Genomic DNA, 25,152 nt, shown 5'->3' on the forward strand with positions numbered 1-25,152 from the left:
CGTCACACACACATACACACACGCACACGCAGTCACACAGAAGCCTTTTGGAGGAGGAGGAGGGGGGGGTTAAAGAATGCCGCTCGACTTGTTTCAAGTTCGCTCAATGATGGTTTTCTCGATGGAAGCATGCACAGAGCAAGATTCTCTCATATGCCTCAAAGGTCGTCAGCGTCAGTGGGACTGCTTGATCGGCGATACTCGCGCTGCTGCTGCTGCTGCTGCTTCTCGTGGCCATCCTCACCGCGCATGTACCTCTGCAGCGTGGCGAACTCGTCGTCATTGAGGTTGAATGCAACGGGGTCGACTGCCTGCACATCCTCCTTGTTGCCATTCACGAAGGCGTCTTTCATGCGTCGAATCTCGTCTCGCGAAAAGACATCGGCGGACTGACCCTGTTCACGCGTTAGGCGGTGCAGCATCGTCTCCATCTCTCGTTCCTCCGGTTCGATTTCCTGGGGTCTATCCAAGCTGATCGCCGCGCGCAGATCCGAGTTTTTCGCGAGGGCCGCATTCAGTTTACTCACTAAAGCCGCGTGTTTTTTGCAGTGCGGAGAAGGTGCGCAGAAAGTGCTGAAGATGGCGCTGCGGCGTGCCGTGCTATCGATGTCGCGCCTCCCTTTCGCTTCTTTCACCAGTCGACCCGAGAAGCCATCCATGTAGCTGCTGTCCATCCACTCTTCACACAACATCGCCACTGTGTCGCAGGTGCGGCCGCACTTGCTGAAGTAGTTTACTACTCCCACACTCATCTGATACTGTGGCGTCGCAGTGACTGAACTGCCGGCACTGCTCCTAGCGGGCGTCTTCTCCTCCACTTGCAAGGCGACTTGGCGAATCCACTCGCCTTGTTCCTTGAACGGCACACACATGTTTTCCACTTCCTCTAGCACGTCATCCTCACGCACTTGCAGCCGCTTTGCATGAAGTTCCTTGCGCTTTGCCTCCACCTGGTGGAGGGCGTTTGTGACAATAAAAGAGCACACGTCACAACGCAGCGCATTTTGAACAACAGGGGGGAAGGGGGTGTTCACAGGAAGTTGTTTGCGGGCGCTGGTACGTCCAGTTACTACAACTAGCACACATAAGAGCAGTAACACTACTGTTGTCGCGAGCTGCCGGGTCGCCCAGACACGCGAGCGAGGGCTACAAGACAACATCGGTGTAATTTTATCTAGGAGAATGTTTTTTTTTGCCCCTAGAGTTGTAAATGTGTTGAGCTTTGGGAATCCCTGGGCGAGATGGGGGAGGGAAAGAGTACTAGGAACGAGATACGTAGAGCAGTGAGTTCCCCTTCCCACATATATGGCGTATGGCGCGCATGCTCGAGGACGAGGTGATTCCAAGCACCGAAAAGAGTCGGAGAGGAACTACGAGAAGAGGCATTGATGTGGATGCCGAAGCTGCGGGTGAAGGCGGGGGGGGGGGTAGGGGCAACGAAGCGTTATCACATATGAATAAAAAAAAGTGCCCCCCCCCCCCTCCCCCCACTATTGCAAGAAACTTTTTGTTTTCTTGCATTTCCTCCAAGCCCTCCTCCTGCCCATGCCTTCGTTATTTTTGAGCGCCTCTTGCACTCCCTGGGGCGACGCCGCACACACATATTGCACCGACACACCTGGCACCATTTAGTTCAAAATGGGAGTGGCGGTGGTTTGACGTGATTCCATAAAATACAATGAGCCTCCCCCCGTTCGTTCGTCTCCCCCCCGTGTCCATGCGCGTAAGTTGCCGCTGCGTATCTGCGTAGGTGTGCGTCTGTGACCATGTGAGACCATGAAATATCCATCATCGACAGTTTCGCTTTGGGGGGTGGGGTGAAGAAAAGTTACTCCTCACTTGCCATAAAGGCCCCCCTCCCCCGTCCTCAGGTGGCGATCGTATTCGATTCTTCCGCCCAATCAGCTGGTGTGATGTGTGTTATTTTTCTTCTTCTCATTGCGTCCATGTGGTTTTCGGAGACAAACATTTACGATAACAGTCACCCTAGCTCAGCCATCGGCGGGTTGCCTCTGCCTCGCAGGCCCCTCACAAGTAGACAGTTGGGGACTGGGTGAGATGCGTTCGAGTCAAATAGGGGAATGTCCTGGACTGTGAATGGTATAGACCTGGTCACAGCCGCGGATCGCTCCGACGCCACGCAATCCAGAACCTGCGCCGCAGAATCAGTTGCGCCACAGTTTTCTTCATTCATTGCGACCTAGGGTGCATGGCCCTTCTTCCACCAGCAAAAACGGGTTCGGTTTTGGCCGCCGGGGAGGGGGGGGGGGAAGCTGCTTGGCTTCCCCCGGGGAAGCGGGATAGCACACCTTTCTGATGCCTCATGCTGACATGCCCACCCTTCATTAGATGTGTGGGAAATGACAGAAATGGGGAGGGAGGGACACAGAGAAGAGGGCATCAGCGAGCTTTAGGGATAAATGGGTAGACAATAAGTCCCCCCCCCAATCGGAAAAAAAATCTCCCGCGTACGACTACCCCGTTTTGCGGAAAACTTCGCGCGCGCGCTGCTCCAGCTCTGCCTGAGTGAGCGACCCTTTTTCTGGGCCATCGCTTACCTCCTTGGAACCGCTCGCTGGTGCTTCGTACTGGAGAACGACCCTTTGAATGTTACGCATGTGCTCCTCCCTCCTCCTCTTCGCTTCCGGACTGTCGTCCTCCTCGTACAAGTAGCAGAACACGACAGTGCGCAACCAGTCCGGCATGTTTTCGCGAAGCGCCAGCTCTGTGGCTCTGGCATGAAAGCGGCGTCGGTACGGCTCCATTCGGGTCAGAAAGGCATCCTCAAAATCATAGAAACGGCTCAGCATCGAGGGGCTTTGGTCCATATGCACCGTTTTGTGAACCATGTTGACCAAACGACTCGTGCTGTAAGGGTTCCCTTCAAACCTTAGCAAGGTTTGAGGCGACGCCTCGCTCGCTGGTGTTGACTGTCTTCGCTTCCCCCCCTCCGGGTTCAAACCATTGAAGAGCATCTGCAGTTCCTCCTCGACATCTGTCCGTCGACTTGGTGAGAGCTTCGACGTCGCCAGGCCCCACATCTTCACTGTTTCGATATCCTCCTCGCGGAGGCGGTGTGCCTGATGCTCCACAAGCTTCCCAAGAACCTTTGCAGCACCCGGTGCGAAGTCCATCGCGTGGTCTCCAAAGCCGCAACATACAAAACAGTTATAGGCCCCGCCATTGTGGTCGACAATAGGAACACCGTCCGGGGTGAAGGCTCGCACATACTCGTTCACGTGAACAATGTTGCTGCGATGCTCGACTTCCGCTGGCGTGGAAGACGCGCTCAGGGGGACCGACAAGCCACACTTGGCTCGCAAATACGACTCTAGCCGATCGAGCTGGCGCGACACAAGCGCATGGGCATTGGTCTTGATAGTGCTGTTCAGGGAAAGGAGCCCTTGCAGCACGATCTCTTGTTGAGCCGGCAGCACCTTGGATTGAATCGTCGAGGTGATGGCACAGGGCTTGGCGTTGGGCCCACCGTCGTTACTTGTATTGGACTTGATGGTGCTTGGCAATGTGTAGCCGTACAGGCTGCAGTTGCTGCTGAGTAGCGCCAACGTCACCGGGGCAGGTCGCGCAAGAGACTTTGCTGCGCCGTTGCCGCTAGACGTTGAATCTATTTCAGGCAAAGACGACGTCGCTCCTGCGGCTGTGGGTGGGGAGGGCTTGCATTGAAACAGAGACCTGATTGCGTCGTTGAGGGCACCGCTCGGCTTCTCGACCACTGCCGAGAGACCACTGAGGCCCAGGATCGGAAGTCGAGAGTTGGGAAGGGTTAAGGTGCCCGTGTTTGCTCCTGCTGCGAGCACCACCACATCATACCGTTCGCTGGCGAAAAGACGCTTTTCCGGGCACGAGGGGTCAGACTTTGAGACGCGAACGCTACTGGTGGATTCGATGTCGTACTTGAGGTTGGTGACGGTGTCCTCGAGCCGCTCGCCAAGAGCAAACTGAACGCCGTAGTGTTGTCTGCACACGTCCGCCAACGCTCGTGTCCAACTAACGGGGTCGACCATCAAGGGCTCCGCGTGCGCGGTGGCGGCGGTCTCTTTCCGCTCATTGAGAACGGTGACTCGTCCAGCAAAGACGTGCTGCTGTAGTTGTGGGTACTTTTTCAGGAGATCACACACTACCGAGTGACTCACACAGGACAGGTTGTTTGTGTATTTCATCACCTCTGCTTCGGAGAAGCAGGAGCGAAGCCGCCCCCACATCCACCGGTACAACACCGGGTTGAGGAGGGTGTTGAAGAGATGTTCCCGGACAATCAAATCTGGGCAGCTGGTAGGAAACAGCACGCCGCGCAGAGCCTCTCTTCGGAATGCCGTCCGAGAAAATACAGGCTCAATGAAGCCGACACCGACAAATGGAAGTGAGTAGCGCGTCTCCCCTTCCGCTATGTCACCAAAACGCTCAAAGACGGTTACCCTGAAGCCCAGTTTGGCGAGCTCGTAGGCCACATGCACACCGGCTACACCCGCACCAATGACAGCGGCACTCGGCGCAGCCAGCGATAATCGCTCCGATAGATTTGAAAGGGGCTCGTCGCTCACCGGCGCGGGTGCCGGTGACACCCGAGACCCACGCTGTCCCATGACGCGCCACTGGAGTCGGAGGTGGTATCGGGTCGATATTTTCCATACAACCTGCGTAGATGAGGCAGCAGCAAGGTCAGGGGGGTAAAGCGCCCCTGTATGAGTGACCGAGGCCGAGTCGGCAGGGGATACTCGAACTGGTGAATTTGATCCTGTGGAAAAAATCGTAAGCGAGTCTCTACAAAGATCAACAGGAAACGAGGGGTGTGGAAGGGAATGAAGGGGAAGGGGGAGGGTGGGGCGGGGCCAGACGCGCCTTACCGAGAAGAGATTCGGCGACGTGTGCTTCTTTCACGCGACTAGTTCAAGCGCACCGTTTTTTTTTTTGTTTCCTCACGAGGCCACGGCAATGCAGGCACCCACCTGTTGTCACAGGAGCAGATCAACTCCTGCCGCGAAGTCACAAAGAGCTTGAGAGCAGAGCCTTTGCTGCAGTGATGACGCTTAGGGTAAGAGGAGGGGGGCACCACCCTGCTCAGCGAGGATCGACGCACCGGAAGGAGTGCTCGAGAACTCACTTCCTAGGGAGGGGAGAGGGGGAAAAAAGAGAGGACAGCTGCGCCGCGTCGTCAAAAATTTGCTGGGGACACGCGATACTTGCATGAATGGAAGTCACTGTGTCTTGAGGCGATGGAGCGCTTGATCCAGGAACGATGAGGTAGTCAGGCTTTTGGGTCCCCAGAGACACTTCGCACGTTCCCTTCGGCACAGACAAAGTGATTGTTGTGGCAAGGTTTAAGTCTCTGGGCTTGACGCGGTAAACGCCCCAAGATATGCGAGGGTGAGTGGAGGGTACGAGGCTTTCTTATTTCCAGCGACATGTTGAGCGCTTTTCCCCTTTCCTTTCCTGTGATGTTGGCGGCCGGGCTCTGAGTGGCGCTGTGTCTGGTGCGACTCGCGGACACCAAACACGCCTGTACCGCTTTTGTATTCAGCAAGGCGTCGGAGAGTAGACTCGAGCGTATCTCCCGCCCGCCCGCCCACCCGTCCGATCCCCCGGTGCCTACAGCGGGCGTACCGGAGCCATCTCGACGGATACAACGCGTCTCGACCAGCACGGTGGAGGCGGGCCTTCTCGTCACAGCCTGACAAGCTGGAGGTGGGTGCAGGTAGAGGCCGAGCCCGTGGCTCCGATGACGAAGCCAGCATCCTTTGAGCGGTGGATATGTGTGATGTTATGATATGGAGACGTGACTTTCCTGCGATGTATTACGGAATGGCCACATCGAGAACAACAAAGGTAATACAACACAAGAGATTTTTTATCCCCCCTCCCCTTCAACGGGACGATGGGTGTTAGACGTGTGTGTGTGTGTGTGTTAATCTGAGAACACCGCAGCAAAAAAAGAGATGATGAGCACGGCCACAGAGAACCCAAACTCACATAGCCTCTGTGCGTCTCCGTCGCGAACTGAACAACAAGCGCCAGCGAAGGTGCGAACCCACGCTTGTCAGTTGAGATTGCCCTACGAAGCGGAGGACAGAAAGGCTGGTGCGGCCTCCTGTAGCCACTCTTCTTGCACCACTGAAACGTCCTTCATGTACCGCTTCGTGGTTCGAACCACGCTGTTGAAGATCACCAGCGCCGGCTTCTTGCGATGGGTGAAGAGGACGCTGGAAGGGTGGATGTGAACCGGCAGCTGCCCCACGATGGTCTGATACATGCCGAGTTTCGCGTTGTAAAAGGCGGCGTTCAGGAAGTAGCCGAAGCAGAGCGCACGGCGCACCAGCTCTGCATCAAGAAGCTTTCCTTTGCGCTTCGTGTTTCCATGCAATGACTCACCCTCACCGTGTCGCAGTGCCTCGTAGCTTTCCAGCAGATCAACGGCGTCATCTGCGTTCTCGACCCGGGGGCGTTTGTGCGGCAGCAAGGCGGAGTCACTAGCACTGCCGGATCGCAAGTACCGAAGAGACACTGGGAGAATCTTGGCGAGCAGCTCGGTGTCGCTTTTCTCTTCTAAAATGCCCTCCAGTTGAGTAATGATGTCCTCCACCTTCAACATTTGCCGGTGGCTCATAGAGTTGGACTCACACCATGTCTTGCGCTGATCGCGCGGGGAGCGGCGGTACGCCTGATAGATGCTGAGGAGCGTCGCGTGGTCGCCGGCGGACTTCGCAAACGCTGCGCGGCAGCGGTCAGCGGCCTCCTTGAACTCACGCGAGGTGAGAAACAGGTTTTCAGTGCTTGCCATAGCAATGACGACAACTGCCTCGTGGGCTACACCGAGAGCCTTGGCGGCCAAGAGGACCATTGCAGGCATCGGCTCAATCGGAAAGTCTGTCAATCGGTCACCCAATGCCGTTATGTGGCCCTCTTTGTCAAGAGCTTGCAACAACATGAGCGTTTCTTCGGCCTTCGCCACAGCGCGAGGCCGCGGCGCGTCCATAAACTCGAACGCGAGAATATTGTTGATCCGGAGGCTCTTCATTTGGAGCACAACACTGAGCAAACTGCTGCGGCGGATTTCGGGAATCGTGTTCTCGCTCAGGTTCTCAAACGCGCTTGCGGTGTAGAGGCGGTAGCACTTGCCCGCTGCCACGCGACCAGCACGCCCCGCGCGCTGCGTAGCCTGGGCGCGGCTGATGTCCACCTCTGTCAATGCCTCCATCCCGGACTTGCTGTTGTAATACTTCGCCTTCACCACGCCACTGTCCACAACGTAGCGGATGCCCTCCACCGTAATAGACGTCTCAGCAATGTTCGTAGCGAGAATAACCTTGCGCAACCCGTTCGGGTTCGGGTCGAAGACGAGCAGCTGCTGTTCGTACGGCATAGCGGCGTAAAGTGTGAGCACTGAGAAGTCAGGCACGTCGTTAGGGAGAAGCTTCATGCGCTCTAGCAGAATGCGCTTGGCGTCCTCGACTTCTTCTTGACCTGTGAGGAAACACAGCACATCGCCAGGCGCCTCCGTCTCGTGGATTAGCAGGATCGTGCTTATGGCCGCTTCAACGTAGTCTGCCTGTGGCTCTACTGTGTGCATGATTGTCACTGGAAACATACGGCCGTGCACTACGCCGATTGGGGCGTTCCACCAAAACTTCGAAAAGTGCTCAGCGTTCAGCGTGGCGGACATGACCACAATCTTAAGCGAGTCCTCGCGCTTGCGCGCAATCGCCTTGAGCAGTCCGAAGAGCACGTCTCCGTGCAAGGTGCGCTCGTGGGCCTCGTCGAGGATGATGCAGCCGTACTTGGACAGCGTTGGGTCGGCTTGAATCTCACGCAGCAGAATACCGTCGGTGAGAAACTTGATACGGGTGGCGTCGGTGCACGTGTCATCAAAGCGGACAGCGTAGGCCACTTCACCACCGACCTTTCCACCACGCTGGTGGGCGACGTGCCGGGCAATGCTGACAGCGGCAACACGGCGTGGCTGTGTGCACCCCACAATCCCAGCTCCGTGACGCTTACTTAGTATTTCGTCCCACACATACTGCGGAATCTGCGTCGTCTTACCCGATCCGGTTTCACCAACAATTATTACGGCTTGGTTCTTGCGGATCATGCGGACGATGGAGGTCCGCGCTTCCGTGACGGGAAGTTCTAGGCTGCTGTTCGCCATTATGTCCTAGAGATGAGACCAGGGAGAAAATGTTTACCTTGTCGTCAGCAGCAAGCAACCAAGAAAAGCCGTGCACAAGCGTGCGTGTGCTGCCCCCGTGCGCTCGCTGGTAACCTTTATTCCACTGAGAGGAGGGGGCAGGGGCGGGGTATGAGGGGAGGGGAGGAAGTAGTGATCGTCGTGGTGGTCAATTGGAGGCGAAGAAATGCACTCACAATAGGGCAAGACATAATAAAAGCAGCGTCCCCATGAGGTCGATCTGGAGGCGTGACTCCGGCACATGCATTAGAGCCGTAAGAGAACTGGCAAATTGGGCATTGGCTCGATTCATTAACCGTGTGGCACCATAGTGAAACGAGATGGGGTAAGGGTGGGGGACGCAGCATCACAGCGATGCCGGCCAAACTGTTTAGCTTACTTTTCATTGTCTCCATTTGTCAGGCAGTTGTTGTGAGCGAGGTGCCCATGTTTAATCTGTCAGTAGCGACAGCGTCGTTTGTTTTTTGCTTCCTCGCACCCGCTACACACGTGTCGGCGTTTGTAAAGCGGGGATGGAGAAGGAGCAGCTCGGGTGGGGATTGGGGTGGGAAGGAACAGGTGGGAAACAGGCGCGATATCCAGCGTCGATCAACCATTGCAGGTGTCGCAAGTCCCGTGTTGACCATGTCACGAGTCCCATGGGAAGGTATCACTGGTGCGAAAAGAAAAAAGAAACACCAGCAGAGACACGCATTCCCAGTCAAGCGGTATAAGCACGATGACCAGCACCTTCGTTCGCCTTACATAAAGCGCTGTCATTGAGCAACGCCTTCACGTCTCTCTCTGTCGGGTTGGTACCCCTATTTTTGCCAACCCGCCTCTTCAGGGGACACCCTCTCAACCACAGAGCGAGGCCAAATCTCCACCAAAGAGGTATTCCTCCGGTACGGAGTTGAAAAACTGCTGGAACTGGTAGGAGCTGAAAATGTAAAATGGGATATCGATGGGCTGCAGCCGTGTCCACTCTGCTCGTGCAGCATCGCCCATCGGCGTCTTGGCGCGCAGAGCTGTAGAGAGCAGTTGGTGGCTCGGGTAGGTTGCATCCGCCCACATTTCCGCCACAGCGAGACCAGTCAGGATGGGCATTGTGCGGCCACGCAGAAAGCGCGGCAATTTGTCATGGAAAACCTTAAAGATGACGTACACGGGTGGGGTCACAACGCAGACAGGGGCCAGAAAAAGCTGGTACTGGACGAAGCGGTACGAAGCCCAGAACTTTTTCTCTTCCTTGGTCGCCGGCAGCTCGTCAGACATGCAGATTTGCCGGCAATTGTTCATCAATATTTTAACATTGCGCACTTTCTCGCGTGTGTGGCGCTCGCTAGGGGTCGGGAAAAGGGGAACACGGTACCGCAGTCCTTCTGTGCCAGACCAACTCCGTGTGTCAGGGTCGTAGACGCCAGGGTCACGGTCCTCGGGTGCTGCCGCCTGGAAACTCGTCTGTGTTTGGCCGAGCACAACTTGGATAAAGTCCACGAAGAAGGCCGTAAAACCACTGCACATGTCAAACAGAGACGGCACATTGTTGCCGATACCCGTGTTGTAGTGGGACATGTGAGTGGACGGAAACGGGCCAAATGAGGAAAGGCAGGCCGCTTGCTAGCGAAGATAGCGCAGAGTAAAAGTGGTCAAAGAAGGGAGACGTGAGAGGAGCAGCAGCAGCAGCAGAGGAACATGGGTTGGGTGAAAACGATGTCGAAGTCACATTCGCGTGTTAGCGGTGAGGTGGGAGCAAATAAATTAGTGCACTCTCGGCGCATACCACTGGAGTTTCGAGGGTGCACTGAGGGAGGGTGTCAGGTTCTTGTCGCAGTGCTCATGTTTCCGCTTTGTTCCACCTAATCGCTGCTTCTTTGCCCCCCCCCTCCCCCCACGACCAGCAGCAGCAGCAGCTGCAGCGGTTCTGCGCTCCTTCTCATGGGTCCACCGATGCAGAGAGAAATATGGTTTTTGTTTTGGGTGGAGTCTTCGCTTTGCTGCAGTGGCCATTCTTTCGGTCATGGCATGGGGAGTGTAATGAGGAAAACCTCGCAGCTCGCTTGCGCCCTTGATACCCCCCTCCCCCCGACCTCAATCAAGCGACGTTATCTAGGAGGCTACGCTTTCCACGATCGCGTTTCCGGGCGATGGGGAATGGCAAGCAAGTTATGATGGACATCGCCACGCCGCATAGGGTGGTGGAAAATCTTTCGACTGCGTGGCCCGTAGAAGTAATCGAGCCGTTTCTTTTCCTCCAGGACCCACGGTTTATCCTTGAAGTGCTCTCGCAGCTCCATCGTCTGCTTGGTCCGCAGGCTGGCGTGAATTTCTGTGATGGTCGGAGGCCTCAGTTGTGCCTTCGTCTCGAGCGGCCGCGCAGAGGCGAATGCGCGATCCAGCCGCTTTGCCATGACCTCCGCCACGTGTGTCATTTCTTCTCTCTTGTCAACGCAGCGCATATCGTCGCAAATAGCAGCGGCGCGCAGCACAATGGCTACGGCGTCAGGGTGCGAGTGGGAACATCCCTGTGCGTACTGCGCACAGCCCTCAACATACTGTAAAAAGGTGTCCTGATCCGGCTCTGGTAACTCATCAAAGACTTTTATCTGACCACTGAGCCGCATCTCGCTAAAGCACTCGAGGGCCTTCAATAACATCTTTGCCTTGTCATATCCACGATTGTTGTCTTTTACCTTCCACCGCTTCGTCATCAGTTCCACCAACACGTTGAGACGCTCCGCCGGCGGCAGGTCTTCGAGGCGGTTTGTTGACAAGACGTAGGCGTCGTTGTTGCTGTCGTCGCGCAGCATAGCCAAGTTCTCGGTGGCCTCGCGCTCGTGGCCGACCTCAGAAACAAGCTCGTAGTTGTTACCCGCCTTTAGCCACCAGTTGCGTGAAAAGCGCCGGCAGTCCTTTACAAGACTCTTGTAGCGCGCGTGCGGATATTGGTGTAGATTGCGAAGACCACGTCGTTGGACAGTGAGGGGCGAGCAAGAACTAGTCATGGGTGTTGAAGAGCGAAGTGATGCGCGTGGGCGAAGCTGCATGGCGGTAACAGTACACGCAGCCGATGAAAATCTCTGCATTGCTACGCGTAAAGAGCCAGAAGATTCAAGAGGGGTGAGTCCCCTACCGACGCAGCCAAAAATGGGGACGGTGCGTGAGAAGGAAAGAAAGAGAACGATGGCGAGCAGTCGCCAGAGTGACCAGCGGGTACGGATGGGCTGGAGCTACCACGCGCTATCGCCTCCTCGTACTCCTTGGTACGCCTTAAGTAATTGTGCTTCGCTAAGATTTGAAGAGAGATCCGCACAGTGGGGAATAAGGCGTGAGCAAAACAGTAACGGCAGGCAAGGAGGGCATAGGCAGCACACAGGTCTCACTGCTTCCAATGTGTTTTTCAAAGTGCATCTATAGGGCACAAACCACACATTTGTGGAGAGGCAGACAAAGCCACATGTCCCCCCTCCCCCCCGGGAATGAGGGCAGATCTACATGCATCGACAGCCATTTCGCTACTTCTCTATCCTTCCATCGCGCTGTTGAAGTGCCACGGAAGAGAATAGATACATCATGATATTTCAGGAAGCCCATGATCCGTTCGTTGCGCTTTGTGATCGCGTTACTCTTTTCCTTCAGTCAACTGGGTAGGCCCTTCCCCCCCCCCCAAAAAAAAAGCGCACATCCATAGGCACAACAGTGCACAATGACAGCGCGCTTCACCGCTTTTCTCTTTTTTTTCCTTTTCAAATGGCGAACGAGCACACACGCAGGACTACCGGCCTGTGTATTGCAGTGATGTTCTGCTCTGTCAGGCGCAACATCAACATGCAAATATCTCAGAAAGTAACAAAAAAGCCCTGCGCTGCTGCTGAACTTCGTGTTCAACCAAGTCTTCCACGAGAAGGTGGTCAGCAAGAAGATTTCCATACCACCACATTCTGCAACCTCCCCCCCTCCCCACGTTGATACCAATCTTACGCACGGCGCGCCTTCCCTTACTATTGCTCAGCTCATCTACAGGGGGGGGGGGCGACTGCACCCTATGGATCGAGGTGGGCTGCGTGTGCAGCGGCCCCGCTCGTGGGGGAATGCCTACTATATATATTTTTTTCCGTCTCCCTCTACTTCATAGGAGAGAGTGGGCATGCCACCCTTTCCTCAACCTGCACCCCTTCGGACAAGGGGCAGGTAGGTCATGTGGATTGAATCCTCGGGTCAAATATGTGTCTCCGGTGGAAAAACCTCGGTGGCGGTCGTCGTCCTTTAGGAGCATTAAACAAACAAAACTGTTTTTGAGGGGCGGTATGGGTTCAATCGTTGACAAAATATGTGGTGCGCTCGTGTTACCGTTACCATGGCAGCGAGTCTCCTGGGCCCGTGCCTAGCGTAGCACTTTCTGCCAAAAAAACTCAAATACTCGCTGTCGTTGTCCAAGGGTAGACGTTAGAGTCTTGATTTCTCAGCAGAGTGCACACCAGGCTGCTACCCCCCCCCCCCCCCCCCCCGTTGGAGGAGGCTGGCATGAATGGAGGCGGTGGCATGAGTCTCAGTCGTCGGCAGAGAATTTGCCCCGCTTCACTGCGCGCTGGAGGGAGCCTTTCGCTCCACCAGCCTTCGCCTTGGACGTTTTCTTCTTGTTGGCATACACGGGCATATTTTGCTTTCGCTCTGACTGGATTTCCTGCGTGCGCGCCAAGCGATCCTTAGAGCGCTTCTCGTGGTAGTGTTTGTCGTGGTACTCATCGCGAGGTCCCCGTTGCCGCGAACGCATCGCTGGGTCAGGCGCACCTGCAGGAGCCTGCTCTTGACGTCCATCGGGTGCAGTTAACTCCGCGTCCTCGAGCCTGGGAGCAGAACCGCCTGCACCTCCCCAGTTTACACGACGTCCACGTCCCGGTTGCGCGGCGCCATTGTTTCCGTCGTCGCCGCTGTCGGAGGTATCGTCGATGATGTCACCACCGGCGAGGTGCATATCTTGCTGACCATCGTCCATCTCATCTTCGTACATGATTTCGTTCAGTAAACGAATCTTTGCCTTCATTTCCTCGTCGACATCGAAGGCGTCGGACACGTAGGACTGAGGGTTGTTCAAGGTGACCTTGTACTCTGCTTCATCATCGATGTTGTCCTCGTTCGCGGCACCGTCAGCATAGGCGTCGTCGCCGTCTGAGCTCGTAACCATCTCGTAAAGGTCGCGGCCCATGAGACGATAGAGCATGCCGGCCTCAAAGTCGTTGTCAAAGTCGTCCAGGGCCAAATGCGCCGAGCCATCAGGGCGATTCGCTGCGGACTGTGCTGCAGAAGTGCTACCAGCGGCGACAGGATAAGCCATGTTACCCACATCGGCCTCTCCCGCAGCCAGTCCGGCCGCCAGCTCGGCGTCTGAGAGTCCAGGCGCCGTCAGTGGACCAACGAGGTGCGGTGGCAGGTTATCCATACTGGCATCCATTATAAGTTGCTCCACGTCATTGCGGTAGAAGTCCAAGGCCGACCGCACGCCCGCGGCACTATACTGTGGAAACACCTCCATCACCATGGCGACAAGAGGATCGTCAACCGTCTTCGCTGCGGCAGGCGCCGGTGGCGGAGGAGACGGCGCCTGGCTACGTTCAGCGAGGCTGTAGTCGTTGGCTGCATTGCCATCTGGGATGCCCTGCAGTGCCTTCGTGATAGTCTCCTCTGAAGCGCCAAGTTTTGCGGCTTCCTCGGTCGTCACAAGGTGACGCGCAAGAAGATCATCAATTCGAACGCCCTGGCGCACAATTTCCAGCAGAAGCAGTTCGAAATATCGCTGCCGAGAGCCTCGAGAGGCATCGGCAAAGTCGTTGCTATCTGACGTCTCCGTTGTCAGAGTCAGCAATACTTTCCCGAGCGCCTTCTCGCCCACGTCGTCGGCGAAGCGGGGTGGGGGGTAGAGGAAGTGGATGAGGTTCAAAAACGATCCATTGCCATATGCGTGTAGGGCTTCTTGAACAAAGCCACGTCCATGCTGATGCAGGTACTCCCGCAAGTGGCTGTAGGTCCGATGAATGAGCGGGGCAACACAGTAGCCATCCGCCTCCTGCCGCCGCCGCAGACCCTGAGGGGCGTAGGTGTGATACAAGAGCAACACGGACGACGCGTTGATCGCAGCGTTCACGATAACCGAGTTAGCACGGCTCAAGATTGGCCGCCGCGGCGTTAGGCTATCGCAGACCATGATGAAATGCTGGAGAATAGGCGAAATCACGTCCACCACCACACGCAGCGCTCGTAACGTCCGAGGAAGTGACATGTAGTCTGCGAGGAAGGGAGCACAGTGCACCACAGCCCAAAGCTGCTTGGTGAGACGATATACCTGCTCAAAGGAGGAAAAGATATCGCCGGGCGGGCGCTGGAAGCGGCCGCGCTGCAGATCACGCGAGCACCGCACGGCGAGGCGGTTGACGCCGTCCCACCAGGTCGGCATAAAGGTGTTGAGCGTGCAGAGGTAGCTGGGATTGAGGAGGATCAGGGAGGTGAGTGCGACAGAGGCGGCAGCGCCGCTGTGGCGGAGCAGCAATAGGGATACTGGGAAGAGCAGCTTCCACGGCAGAAGCACATTCAGCCGCGCAGCCAGACTTGCCGGGTCCACATGGCGCCGAGAGCACGAATCTGTGCCGGTTGCAAGACGAATGAGAACTTCAATGATACGCTGCTCACCGTCTGGCGTCACCGCCCTGCGCTGCGCTTTGGAGTGGGAACTGTGGGCGTGGTCGATGGCAGTGATAACGTTCACTAACACCACCGGCAAACGATCATGGTTCGCTACAACGATCCAGAAGGTGAGGTCATCTGCCTGCGCCAGCCGCTCAATACCAACCCACAACTTTTCAGAGAGATCTACAGAGGCGAAGAAAGTGCTGCAGACGGCGCCGCCCGGATCTGGGAAGGCGTTTTGCAACGAAGAGGCCATGCCACTCGCGGAGAGTCGCAACGAAAGAGGTAGGTGCCGAGTGAGTGGTGTTTGTATATTGATTCCTAAGAGGACCAAGCATATGGGCGGTGCCCCACCCTCGCGAAAAAGAGAGAAAAAAGAGTCATCAAATAAGAAGGGAGGCAGAGAGATTGGTAAGGCACGTTGTAGGAAGAAAAAAGGGGGGGGCTCAGAGAAGCAGCGGAGGGGTCGGTAGCTGTCGCCGCGGCCGCTTATCCGACACAGAATCTCACGACGTCCGAAAAGAGGGACTTCGAGACAAGTATCCCTTTCCCTGTCTCTTCTACCTGTCAAGATGGACCTTTAATCAAAAAAGGTAAACATATGCATATATGTGTGTATATATTATGTGATTTTTTGGTTTTTTTTTTTTTGGGGGGGGGGAAGGGTAGAGGAGGCCTACTCCCCCAGAGATGAGTGCGCATATATGTGCTTGTGTGCTTACAGTTGCATCGAAGAGGAAACAGTAAACAAGAATAAAATTCGCGCGATTCACCGTCGCGATGCGTGTTGGAAAGGGGTTTATTACCCAGGGAGAGAGGGTGGGGTTTTCCCCTCCCTTCTCCTAAGCCCCAAGCGCGGTACATCGCATTCCCAACGTTAGCAGCCGCTAACACAGTGAGCTTCTCGTTTCCCTCCCTTGCAGGAAAAAAAAAGTGTCCAGCACCACCAAACTCCTGCACAGATGCTTTCCTGTGTGTGTGTGCATGCGCACGATTGGGCGACTTTGAAGGACCTCATTTCTTCATCCAGTGGAAACCTGCCATGCACAGCTGGGTTTCCAGTGGTGGCTGCCGTCTTCAACCAACACATGCACACCCATGGCTGTGACGTAGCTCTACAGATTGCACCCCTGCATGCCCATTCTGCGCAGAGAGGAAGAATTTGATTTTTCCAACCATGAAATCAACGCTGCTGACAGACCTCTCTTCATGTGAGTGGGCACTCACTTGCTGCGAAGTGCATAAGGGGTTACTGGGGAGGGGGCGGCGCGTAGAATAACAGCAAAAAAACCCACAATCCAGGTTCAGTTGACCAGCTCCAGCGGGCCATTACAGTAGACTATTCTGACTGCGTAGCAGCGTCCACCCCCCGAAAAAAAGCCTGTGTGGCCACTAGTCAGCTTCATTTGTTTGGGGACGGGATACAGCTGTAGCCCTGCTTGCTTGCCTGCCTATCGCGGTTGCGATCCAATCGTGAGCTTTCGAGCGCGTGATAAGGGCTAACCGGCCCAGATGCAGCGCGTGCCCCCCCCCCCCTTCTAGGCGCGCCTTTCAGCTTCCATGTGAAAGTAAGTGGGTAAGGAAAATTTGGGAGAGGCAGCGGGGGATCCGCGCTTCGAACCGATGGTGCCTTTGTAAAAAAAATCTTTCTTGACTACCACGGCTTCTCGTACATGAAGAAACCTTGGTGACAGTTGCGCTGTCCAGATGCGGAGGCGGAACAAAAATCAAAGAGGGAGACTAAAGCGATGAGTAGTCCCTGCGTTGTGCGGACCGAGACCGCACGCACAGTATCCCCAAAGGTACGAACAAGCATCCACCATATCGGCTTGTGATGAGAGCCGATCAACAGCCATGAGCTCAACGCCGCGCGGCTGGACTAGATGCTTCTCTGCCCGCATCGCTGTTGCCTGTAGGGCGGCCTACTTCTTTGATGCAGTGAAGGGGAAAACACCATATCGTAACACTGGCCTCTGTAGTTGTGATCTGCGTGCCTACCCCTCGCAGGTCAGAAATGCTGGGCCACTCCCGGTGAAGCTCACATCGAGAAATCGGCCCCACTGAAGAAGCGACCCCACTAGTCGCCTCGCGGCGTCTTTCGCTAAACCAGCGACACGGCCATGGCCTTTCATGTGGCACGTTTGTACCAAGCGAACAGAGGCGTCGATTTTTGAGATCTGTAGACAGACTGGAGACCGTGATCCGGGTACTCAGCTAGGTTCACCGTAGTTCTGTCCATAATGGAAGATAATCCTCTTCTTTGCTTTCTACACCCCAAACAGGAACGACTGTTAGGCGGTGCCACTTCGCCTTGTCTGCATTACCACAAGGTCCTCTCATCACATTGGTCCGAGCCCCCCCCCCCCTCTACGGAAGCGTTCAGATTAGTTGATGAGACCCCACTCTTGACGGCATACCGTTCCTGCTGGGTTAGCGCTCTTCCCTCCTCTGCGCGGCACTGTGGGTCTACTCATATGAGGGGTGCGGAGGAGATCACACTGCGTAGCCGTAGCAGGCAGATGGTGGCTTCTCGGTAACCGCAGTTGAAGTCACTCAAAAAGGTCCGATGTAGCGGAGATCAGCCCTGTATGTGTGTGTGTGTAAGTGTGCGCGTGTGTGCATATAGGAAGTGATGTCAGGTTTTCCATTTTTGTGGAGCGACACTGTGACATTTGCAGGAATAGGGCGGCAGGCAGCCATTAAAAAAAACGATCATGGCTATTCTGCTCTGTGAAATATGTGCGCCATACAATGTCCCCCCCTCTCTCCTCATTTCTCTCTGCCCGCAGCAGTGCAGTCCTGGCGTTGCCCCAGCAGAATAGCAAAGGCTGAACAAAAATCCGCGCCAGAGCAGGAACACAAGTGTGAGGAGTGGGTGTGGAAGGCCCATGCACACATCAGATGGGATGTAGCGTGTGGTACGCCGCCCAACAAAACTCCCTAAAGCGTAGCACTACGCGGAGGTGCGAATACCACGCGGTTGGCCAACATACGTTATGATGCCTTTATCTGAGCTATACACACACGACACGTCAAATCGTGTGTGAATCAAAGTACACTTGTCGAGCATTAGTGAAAACGGTGCGCATCAATAAAGCCAAATTTCCGTGTTACAATGACACGCTGTACACACACACACACACAAAGAGAGAGCGCGAAACACGGGAACTCCGTGGTCGGGGCGTTTTATTTCTTAGTTCTCAATCACAGAAAGGAAAAAAAAGCCAGAAAGCTGCAACAGCGAGCATTGGTGAGGTGCGGATCGCGCAGTGGAGGACAACCAGAGCGGGGAGATCAGGCGCACACATCGTCGTATGGGATCACAAAAAGTGAGAGATCCATGAGTGTGACTTCTTGGAACAACACACAGGCGCAGCCATCGGTAAATATTGTGTGGGTCATCGGCTTCTTGGGTTTCCTTTCAGCACGCACCAGCCCCCGTTTTCTTGTCATCCACTGTCCGCACGTACTCCACAAAGTCGTCGATGGTGACGGGCCACGAATCTTCACTGTCATATGCTACGTAGCTGTCAAGCTGTGAAAACAGCATCAGTTGCGTCCAGGTGTCGAACGATACTCCAGACTGCTCTACAGGCACGGTGCCCGACTTGCTTTCGGGTGTCTTTTCGTTTAAGATGGAAATAAAGTCGAGCCACTGATGAATACGGGGAAAGCACACGTACGCGGTGAACTTCTCGCCCGCCTCCTCCGGCGTGAACGAGACCATCGACGGCGACGAGAAGAAGAAACATGACCACAACTCCTTCGCGCTGTCCACACGATCGGAGGCTTCGTTTCCTTTTAGGCACCAATTGTAGAGAAACTGGTAGAAGCTGTTGCGCTTTTCCGCGTTGCTGCGAATAGTTTTATTGAGATCAATGATCGAAGCACGCGCGAGGGCGAACAAGGGGCTGTATGCATTCTCTTTGGTGGGGGGTGTGATGTTGCGGGGGAGCTTCCTGAGCAGTTTGGTCATCCACGCTACAAAGTGCTTTTCTGATATTTTATATATCCGCTTTGAGGACTCGTCTACAGCGAAGGCCAACAGATGGAGCGAAAGGTCCTCGAGGCTCAAGCCAGTCACGGCGGCAAGCGACTCGAAGTGCCCTATTTCGAGGAATCTCTCGCCGTCCACCATCGCGGGTATGGGGATCTGCTCATAGATGTAATCGAAGGCTTCCTGTGCCACGGTCACCATAGGCAGTTCGCTTTCCTTTGACACCTTCAAGAAGCCCATCTTGAAAGCAATGCGATGACTAAAGCAGAGAGTAGCTAATATGTCTCAAGGGCATAAGTCCGCAGCAAGCCAAGTCGAGGGAAGAAAAAGTAAACACAGCAGGAACAAAAACAAAATTATGAGACAATCACACAACGCCCTGGCCGCCTGGAATGGGGGATCAAAACACCCCGACCGGTGGCGCGTGAGAGGGTGAAAACGAGATTCGTGCACGCACACCTACACACGGAAACACAAAAAGGTGCCCAAGCGTCAGTGAAACGTGTTACACAAATCAATCTGAGCCACAGGGCGCCAGTCCCCTCCACTCACCCACACACAGCAACAAAAACAAATGAGCAGGAAAAAATTCAGGGAACGCTCACAAACCCCGCGTCTACGGATATTCTAGGTAAACGAAGACACTGAGCAGGTTGGGTCGCGCACGTAGTCCAAGGCGAAGACCAGGACGGGGGGGGGGGAAGAGGGCAAGAAGACAGGAAGGGAAAGCGCTAAATGTTTCTGTGTTGCAAGTACCATGCGCTCTTCCTTCCAGGAAATTTAAGGGAAGCACACGCACATCAAAAAAAAAACGGATCCTGTGTCGGCGGAGTCTGAGCCGTATAGTAAAAGAGGCGTGTGGCGGCTAGCCAGAGGAGAGGAGGAGAAGTGTGTAAGTGTTGGAGGAGACGTAGCAGAACGCTCAAGGAAGCGCAGTCGCACCCTAAGGGAGAAGCTTACAGGGGAGGCGCAGAGAGCAACCAGCATGTTGGGGAGTCTATGAAGAGTATGTAGGCCATGGTTGGTGGTCGGGCGAAGAGAGGTAACAAACGGTGGTACCCAGCGACAGAACCCTCAAGATCTGCCGCGTAGATTCGTTTTCTTGTTGTCGTTCGTGCAGGATTCTTGGCGATGATAGTTTGATTATGAGCGGCGGCGGCGTACACAGCTTATGCGAGAGGGAAGAACATACATGCACGCACAAGTGCGCCATCACCACACCAGAAGGCGCACTTGTGCACTTGTAGAGGCACAGCAAACGAAAAGGAAGCCTGAAACAAACAAAAACAAAAACAATGCGAATCCTTGTCAGTCTGAGCTGGAACCCTATGCTCCATGACTTCAGCGGTTTGTAATATTGCGCATTCGTGCCGGATCTGTTCGTTTGACACAGTCGCATACACTGTGGATGTTGCACTTGCGTTCCCCCGTTTTGACCCACTTTCCGCCCTTTCCCTGTTTCACATCAAAACTGACGTTTCGGGAGCTCACCATCTTTAGATCCCCGCGTTTGTGCTTAATCTTGCCCTTGTTATTGAGCTTTCGCGGTCGATCAGCCATTGCAAGCTTCCGCTTTTGCTTTGGGGCCTTTTTGGTGCGCTTGCCCATTTTTGCGTGTCTCTGTCTGTCTGTGTGTGTGTGTATGTGTGCACTGCGAGCAGTCAAGTCCACGCGTTTTCAACAAATTCAGGAAGAAGAGGTGAGGAGAGAAGATGAAAGGAATTCGAGGGAGAGCAAAAAAAAAAAAGAGATGGCGTTGGACACATGTATGAGATTCATGGACCCAGAGAGAGAATACGGCAGTTGCCCCCCCCCCCCAGTTCATCTACCAGATCTGCGCCCCCTCTTTTTCAAACGTACTTTGGATCCCTTTTTCGCTTGCTTCCGCTGCTTTTAATTTCCTTCACTCCCCCCACAAGAAAAAAAAATAGTACAACATCAGAAAAACAGATTGGTGTATCGATACGTGAAGCTCTGGGACGCATTGGCGTGCATACGCATAAGTACGCCATGGCCAAGAGCTGCGCAAGTTTATTGACAATGTGTCATGTGCCTCCCTCCCTCCCCCCCCTGGAGAGACAGCGCGTCGTGGTTTCCCACGGAAAATGCAAATACGCACACAAATACAAGCGCACGTGAACTGCGCCGTGTCAATGTGAGGTGACAAACTCCAACAGTCGCATGGCGTCTGGCAAGTCAGTGCACAATTGCACACACTCACAGCACTGAGCCAGCTGATTCCTCTCCATGTCGTAGCGCTGTCTCCACAGGTTGGCAAGGAGCTGGCGGATGGCGTCGTGCTGGTGGGGGCCCATGCGGCCCATTTGCAGAAGCGCCCGCAGGGATTTTATCAAGTCTTCTGCAGTCATCTCCGCGCTGTGGGCTTCCACAGCGACGCAGAGGGGCTCCAGCCGGTGTGATTCTTCCCGGGATGTCTCCCCGAATGTCGCCGCCACGCGCGTTGCCACCTTGGCCAATAGGGAGGGGCCTTTTTGAGTTGTGCTGCAGAGGTGCTGTGGTTTGATCTGCTCAGCCAGTTCTAGCACACGCTCCTTTGGCACCGTGGCCCACGTGCGCAGCAGCACCTCCACAGGATGGTCGTCTGATCCCAGCTGTGGAGTCAGGGGAATGCGCGGGTGGTGCTGGATTCCGCAGTGCAGTAGAGCGTTCATGACATAGGGGCCCTCGTGCGGCTCGATGTCCTTGAGCTTTTCGGCTACTATGGAGACGCTTCGCTCGATCTTGGCGTGCCATGCGGGGCGAAGTTCTGGCGGGACCTGGTCGGCTGACATGCCGCCCAAGGCGTACAGAAGCTTGCACCGTTCGGTTGTTGCGAGGCGGCCAATGCTGCGGCGAGTATGCCGTGCTGTCATGAGTTTGAACTTGGGTGCCCGGATATCAAGACAAGCGAGACCGTGGCCAATATCGATGTACCACTCCGGCGGAAGCACGTACTCATTGTCGTTCAAGGGATCGGCAATGGCTCGGCGTGCGCGGTGGGAGAACGTGTTCTGCTTTTGCGCATCGCACTTGTCCTCTTGTGGGGGAGATCGTGAGGGACATGAGGACCCATCGCGGGTGCACTTTTGCCGCCGGTGCGCGTGAGAAGCGCGGAGCGCGTGGAGGAAGACGCCATCCATAAGCCTCGTCTCGTTTGGCGGTGGCTGATGCAGCATTGCAAGTCCGAGAACGTGCTGTCGCACCGCCTCGGCGTTGCAATTCTCGGCTTCGATCAGACTTGAAAAGTACTTTTGATGGATATGGCGGTGCTGTAGTGTGCCGAGGTGAAACAAAACCTGGCACAACTGCTGACTGGAGAGGAGAGCGTGCTGGGCAAAGAGGACGTCACAACTGCGATTGCACACCTCTGCGTCGTAGAGGCCGGTCTGCGCCATCGTTGCAAGGCACATGCCTGCATCTGTGCGATTCAGATTTACCTCGCGCAGCGATGTCAAGAGCCCGCGCGCACCGATACAGCGCTGCATCTTGGCCTCCATTCGGATTTTTGCCTTTGCCGGGAGCAGCCCGTTTTTGTCCGCACTGACCGCGGGGAAGTGAAATCCATTGCCATAGAGCCGACTGGTCGCCCCGAGGAGCGACAGCACACTGATCGCGGTTGGCATCTCTCGAGGGAGGGACCACAACTGCATAGCACGCTGATAGACGGGAAAGAGAAAAGAGTCGAAACGGTGCACGGGCGCTGTGGAGGTCAGCGAACTAGACACTGATGACGCGGCAGTGTTCGACTGCGCTGGAATTTCCGACAACTCTAACAGGCGAGTCTGGCAGTCGTCCAGGGAGCTGATGGAACGAAGCAGCGAGCACAGGTCATTGAGGTTGATGCAGCTGCCAGTGTGGCCACCATCTGTGTATTTTTTCGTGAGAGCTGCGCATAAGTCCAAGGCGTCCAGGGCCGGCAGCACGTCCTCGTCTGACACGAAGCGCAGCACCGTCGCAGAGACCCGCAGCAGCTTTGGCACCAACAAGGAAATCTCCGAGCTCACAGAGGATGGTGTCCCGATAACCGGTAGCTGCTCCCGCAGCAGCTGAATACCCTCCCGTGCCAGTAAAAGTGGTGCACCGCGGCGTTGGAGCAGGTTTACTTGGATGCGCGAGAGCTCGGCGCACAACCCAGCCAGGCTAACACCGTGCATTATGGACCTTCCTCATCCAACCGTGAGCACTCGCAAGGCACTACAGATGTCGACGTAAACAGTAGAGAGTAATCGTCACGCTATGGAATGCTCCGTCGCCGCAGTTACAAGCGGGAGGCAGGGAAATCAGAGATCAGATGAACATGTCCCCACGCACAACGGATAAGAGCATCGCGAAAAAGCACAGCGAGGAGGAACGCAGTAAGAGAGCGCGGGTGGTGGTGGTGTGTGTGAAAAGTCAGAGAGTCGATGCAGAAAAGGAAATGAGGGACGCTCTTGCAGTGTCTTGAGCTCCGGCGAGAGAGATGGACGCCCACAGCAGGCTCTAGAAGATCGAACAGATCTACCATCCGCGCATCGGAAAGGACGCTGGGGGACGACGCTCAAAAAAAAAAAACGGGTTATGATTTGATGTTCTACGTGAACGCGCATGTTTCACTTAGTAGTGGTACTGGTTGTTGAGCACTCTGTCGCTTTTTCCCGCAGCTACGGCATTCTACGCCTCGGCAATCGGGAGGGATACCATGCTGGGCTGGCTTGTACTTTCGCTGCCGCAGTCGTAACCGTAGTAATACCCCCCTGCCGTGATGGGGTCTTGGGGGCCCACCAAAGAGGGCGTGATAGAGACGTTCTGCGCTAATTTGCGTGTTTTTCGAGAGTGTGACAGCAGCTGCGAAGGAAGTGGGGAGGCTTCCATGTCCTGCTGTCGTGGTGAGCGGTGAGTGGAATACCGGAGGGAGAACGCAGATGAACTGCACGCATCCTGACTCCGCGACGCGGAGGGGTCTAGGAAGAGAGGCTGCGAGGGGTAGGATCTGGCATCCTGCGATGGGGGCCTCGATAACGCTCTATCAAAGTAGTTGTGAAAGCTCGAGTCAAGGTGGTGCGTCTCAGCAGTCTGGTGTGGCGGTGGGTGGCGGAGGTCAGCATTGTCATTTGAGGATGATGTAGACTCGCTGGCGTCGGAGTCGACTGCACGTGAGGGCGATACCCGATCCGCGAGACCCCCTCGACTTGGCATCGTCGCGGCAATAGGACCGCTCCCCGGGCCATACACGCTGGCTGGGGTCGCAGCAGAGAGGGAGGGGTTAGTCAGAGCCTGTACGCTGATGGGTTGGCGGACCCCGAGGATTACGCCCGCACTGAAGGGGGTCAGGGTGGTTGCTTTCACAGTGTTCTGCGGCTTTGCCGCATCTTCCGGAGCGCCTTCAGAAGAGCTGCTGCTCGAAGTTGACGGATGCACCAGTGCAGTCGTTTGAACAGGCATCTGCTTTCGACTGAGGTGAAAGGAAGAGAGTTTGTTTCGCGGTGCCTCAGAGGGCGTTCGGGTCGCTTGGGCTGCCTTTGTTTCTGCTGTTGTGTTTTGCGCCATATGCCTCGAGGTAGGGGAATCGCCAACCGGTGGCAGGGCGCTGTAATTGTACCTGTCCTGTTCACTACGGGTGGTGCTGGTGGAATGGCGCAACTGCCAGGAGTCCAGGGCCGAATCCGTTGATGCACCTTTCTTTTGGGCATTGTCGACTGTGGAGGCATCCGCGACATTCTTGCGCTCCTGCGCGCAAACCGAGGGCACGGCTTCTTTAGCCCGGGTCTGCGACCTGGTCATGGGCATCGCATTGCTGCTACCCGATGAGCTCTCCTGGTTGTCTGCATCATCATCGTGGTGCTGAGCGCGCAGGAGGTCGACTACAGAGGTCGGTATGGTAGCCTGCGTCCCTTCGATCCTCGCTGAGGAGTTCTCGTGGGTCGACGTTTCGTGGACGCGGGCTGCGTTCGTACGGCGCAGACTCGTGGGGGGCGTTTGACCAGAGCTTTCCATCGTTCCAGACCGAATACACTTTGTTTGGCCACTCTCCTTCCTCTGCGGCTTCTCAGAGATGGGGGGGCTTCTTGAAATTGAAGGGGGTCGGCGCTTCGGCTTCGCTGTCTTTGGGGATGCACCTTTCCTCGACGTGTTGCGGTGACTGTGCGAAGACGCTACGCTGGAAGAGGATTCAGAGGAGCCGTGCGACTGACACTTGTATGACGTGACACTGGAGCTCCGTCGAGAATTCCATGAGCTACGACTGCCGGGAGAGACTGAGCGGCGATTTTCGCGTTGATGGCGTGACGTATGCCGTTTTCGTTGGCTATGGGAA

General features: G+C 55.5%; 10 protein-coding genes across 10 annotated transcripts; all 10 read right to left on the minus strand.

The window, feature by feature from the left end:
- Positions 1-158: 158 nt before the first annotated feature.
- Positions 159-1,160, minus strand: JKF63_00842 (uncharacterized protein; the record flags this gene model as incomplete). Its single annotated transcript, XM_067896891.1, has 1 exon — positions 159-1,160. The coding sequence occupies one exon, from the start codon at positions 1,158-1,160 to the stop codon at positions 159-161; it is 1,002 nt and encodes a 333-aa protein (XP_067753048.1).
- A 1,314-nt stretch (positions 1,161-2,474) lies between these two features.
- On the minus strand, positions 2,475-4,604 carry JKF63_00843 (uncharacterized protein; the record flags this gene model as incomplete). The annotated part of the gene is made up of 1 exon (XM_067896892.1): positions 2,475-4,604. The coding sequence occupies one exon, from the start codon at positions 4,602-4,604 to the stop codon at positions 2,475-2,477; it is 2,130 nt and encodes a 709-aa protein (XP_067753049.1).
- Positions 4,605-6,070: 1,466 nt separating this feature from the next.
- JKF63_00844 (uncharacterized protein) lies at positions 6,071-8,164 on the minus strand (the record flags this gene model as incomplete). Its single annotated transcript, XM_067896893.1, has 1 exon — positions 6,071-8,164. One exon carries the CDS (start codon positions 8,162-8,164, stop codon positions 6,071-6,073), a length of 2,094 nt encoding a protein of 697 aa, XP_067753050.1.
- An 876-nt stretch (positions 8,165-9,040) lies between these two features.
- Positions 9,041-9,757, minus strand: JKF63_00845 (uncharacterized protein; the record flags this gene model as incomplete). Its single annotated transcript, XM_067896894.1, has 1 exon — positions 9,041-9,757. One exon carries the CDS (start codon positions 9,755-9,757, stop codon positions 9,041-9,043), a length of 717 nt encoding a protein of 238 aa, XP_067753051.1.
- A 542-nt stretch (positions 9,758-10,299) lies between these two features.
- On the minus strand, positions 10,300-11,268 carry JKF63_00846 (uncharacterized protein; the record flags this gene model as incomplete). The annotated part of the gene is made up of 1 exon (XM_067896895.1): positions 10,300-11,268. One exon carries the CDS (start codon positions 11,266-11,268, stop codon positions 10,300-10,302), a length of 969 nt encoding a protein of 322 aa, XP_067753052.1.
- A 1,463-nt stretch (positions 11,269-12,731) lies between these two features.
- On the minus strand, positions 12,732-15,119 carry JKF63_00847 (uncharacterized protein; the record flags this gene model as incomplete). Its single annotated transcript, XM_067896896.1, has 1 exon — positions 12,732-15,119. One exon carries the CDS (start codon positions 15,117-15,119, stop codon positions 12,732-12,734), a length of 2,388 nt encoding a protein of 795 aa, XP_067753053.1.
- A 3,165-nt stretch (positions 15,120-18,284) lies between these two features.
- JKF63_00848 (uncharacterized protein) lies at positions 18,285-19,100 on the minus strand (the record flags this gene model as incomplete). The annotated part of the gene is made up of 1 exon (XM_067896897.1): positions 18,285-19,100. One exon carries the CDS (start codon positions 19,098-19,100, stop codon positions 18,285-18,287), a length of 816 nt encoding a protein of 271 aa, XP_067753054.1.
- A 1,101-nt stretch (positions 19,101-20,201) lies between these two features.
- JKF63_00849 (uncharacterized protein) lies at positions 20,202-20,468 on the minus strand (the record flags this gene model as incomplete). Its single annotated transcript, XM_067896898.1, has 1 exon — positions 20,202-20,468. One exon carries the CDS (start codon positions 20,466-20,468, stop codon positions 20,202-20,204), a length of 267 nt encoding a protein of 88 aa, XP_067753055.1.
- A 542-nt stretch (positions 20,469-21,010) lies between these two features.
- Positions 21,011-23,014, minus strand: JKF63_00850 (uncharacterized protein; the record flags this gene model as incomplete). Its single annotated transcript, XM_067896899.1, has 1 exon — positions 21,011-23,014. One exon carries the CDS (start codon positions 23,012-23,014, stop codon positions 21,011-21,013), a length of 2,004 nt encoding a protein of 667 aa, XP_067753056.1.
- A 496-nt stretch (positions 23,015-23,510) lies between these two features.
- Positions 23,511-24,833, minus strand: JKF63_00851 (uncharacterized protein; the record flags this gene model as incomplete). Its single annotated transcript, XM_067896900.1, has 1 exon — positions 23,511-24,833. The coding sequence occupies one exon, from the start codon at positions 24,831-24,833 to the stop codon at positions 23,511-23,513; it is 1,323 nt and encodes a 440-aa protein (XP_067753057.1).
- Between the last annotated feature and the right edge of the window lie 319 nt (positions 24,834-25,152).

This window comes from Porcisia hertigi, chromosome 36 (genome assembly GCF_017918235.1).
Source record: "Porcisia hertigi strain C119 chromosome 36, whole genome shotgun sequence".
Lineage (NCBI taxonomy): Eukaryota > Euglenozoa > Kinetoplastea > Trypanosomatida > Trypanosomatidae > Porcisia > Porcisia hertigi.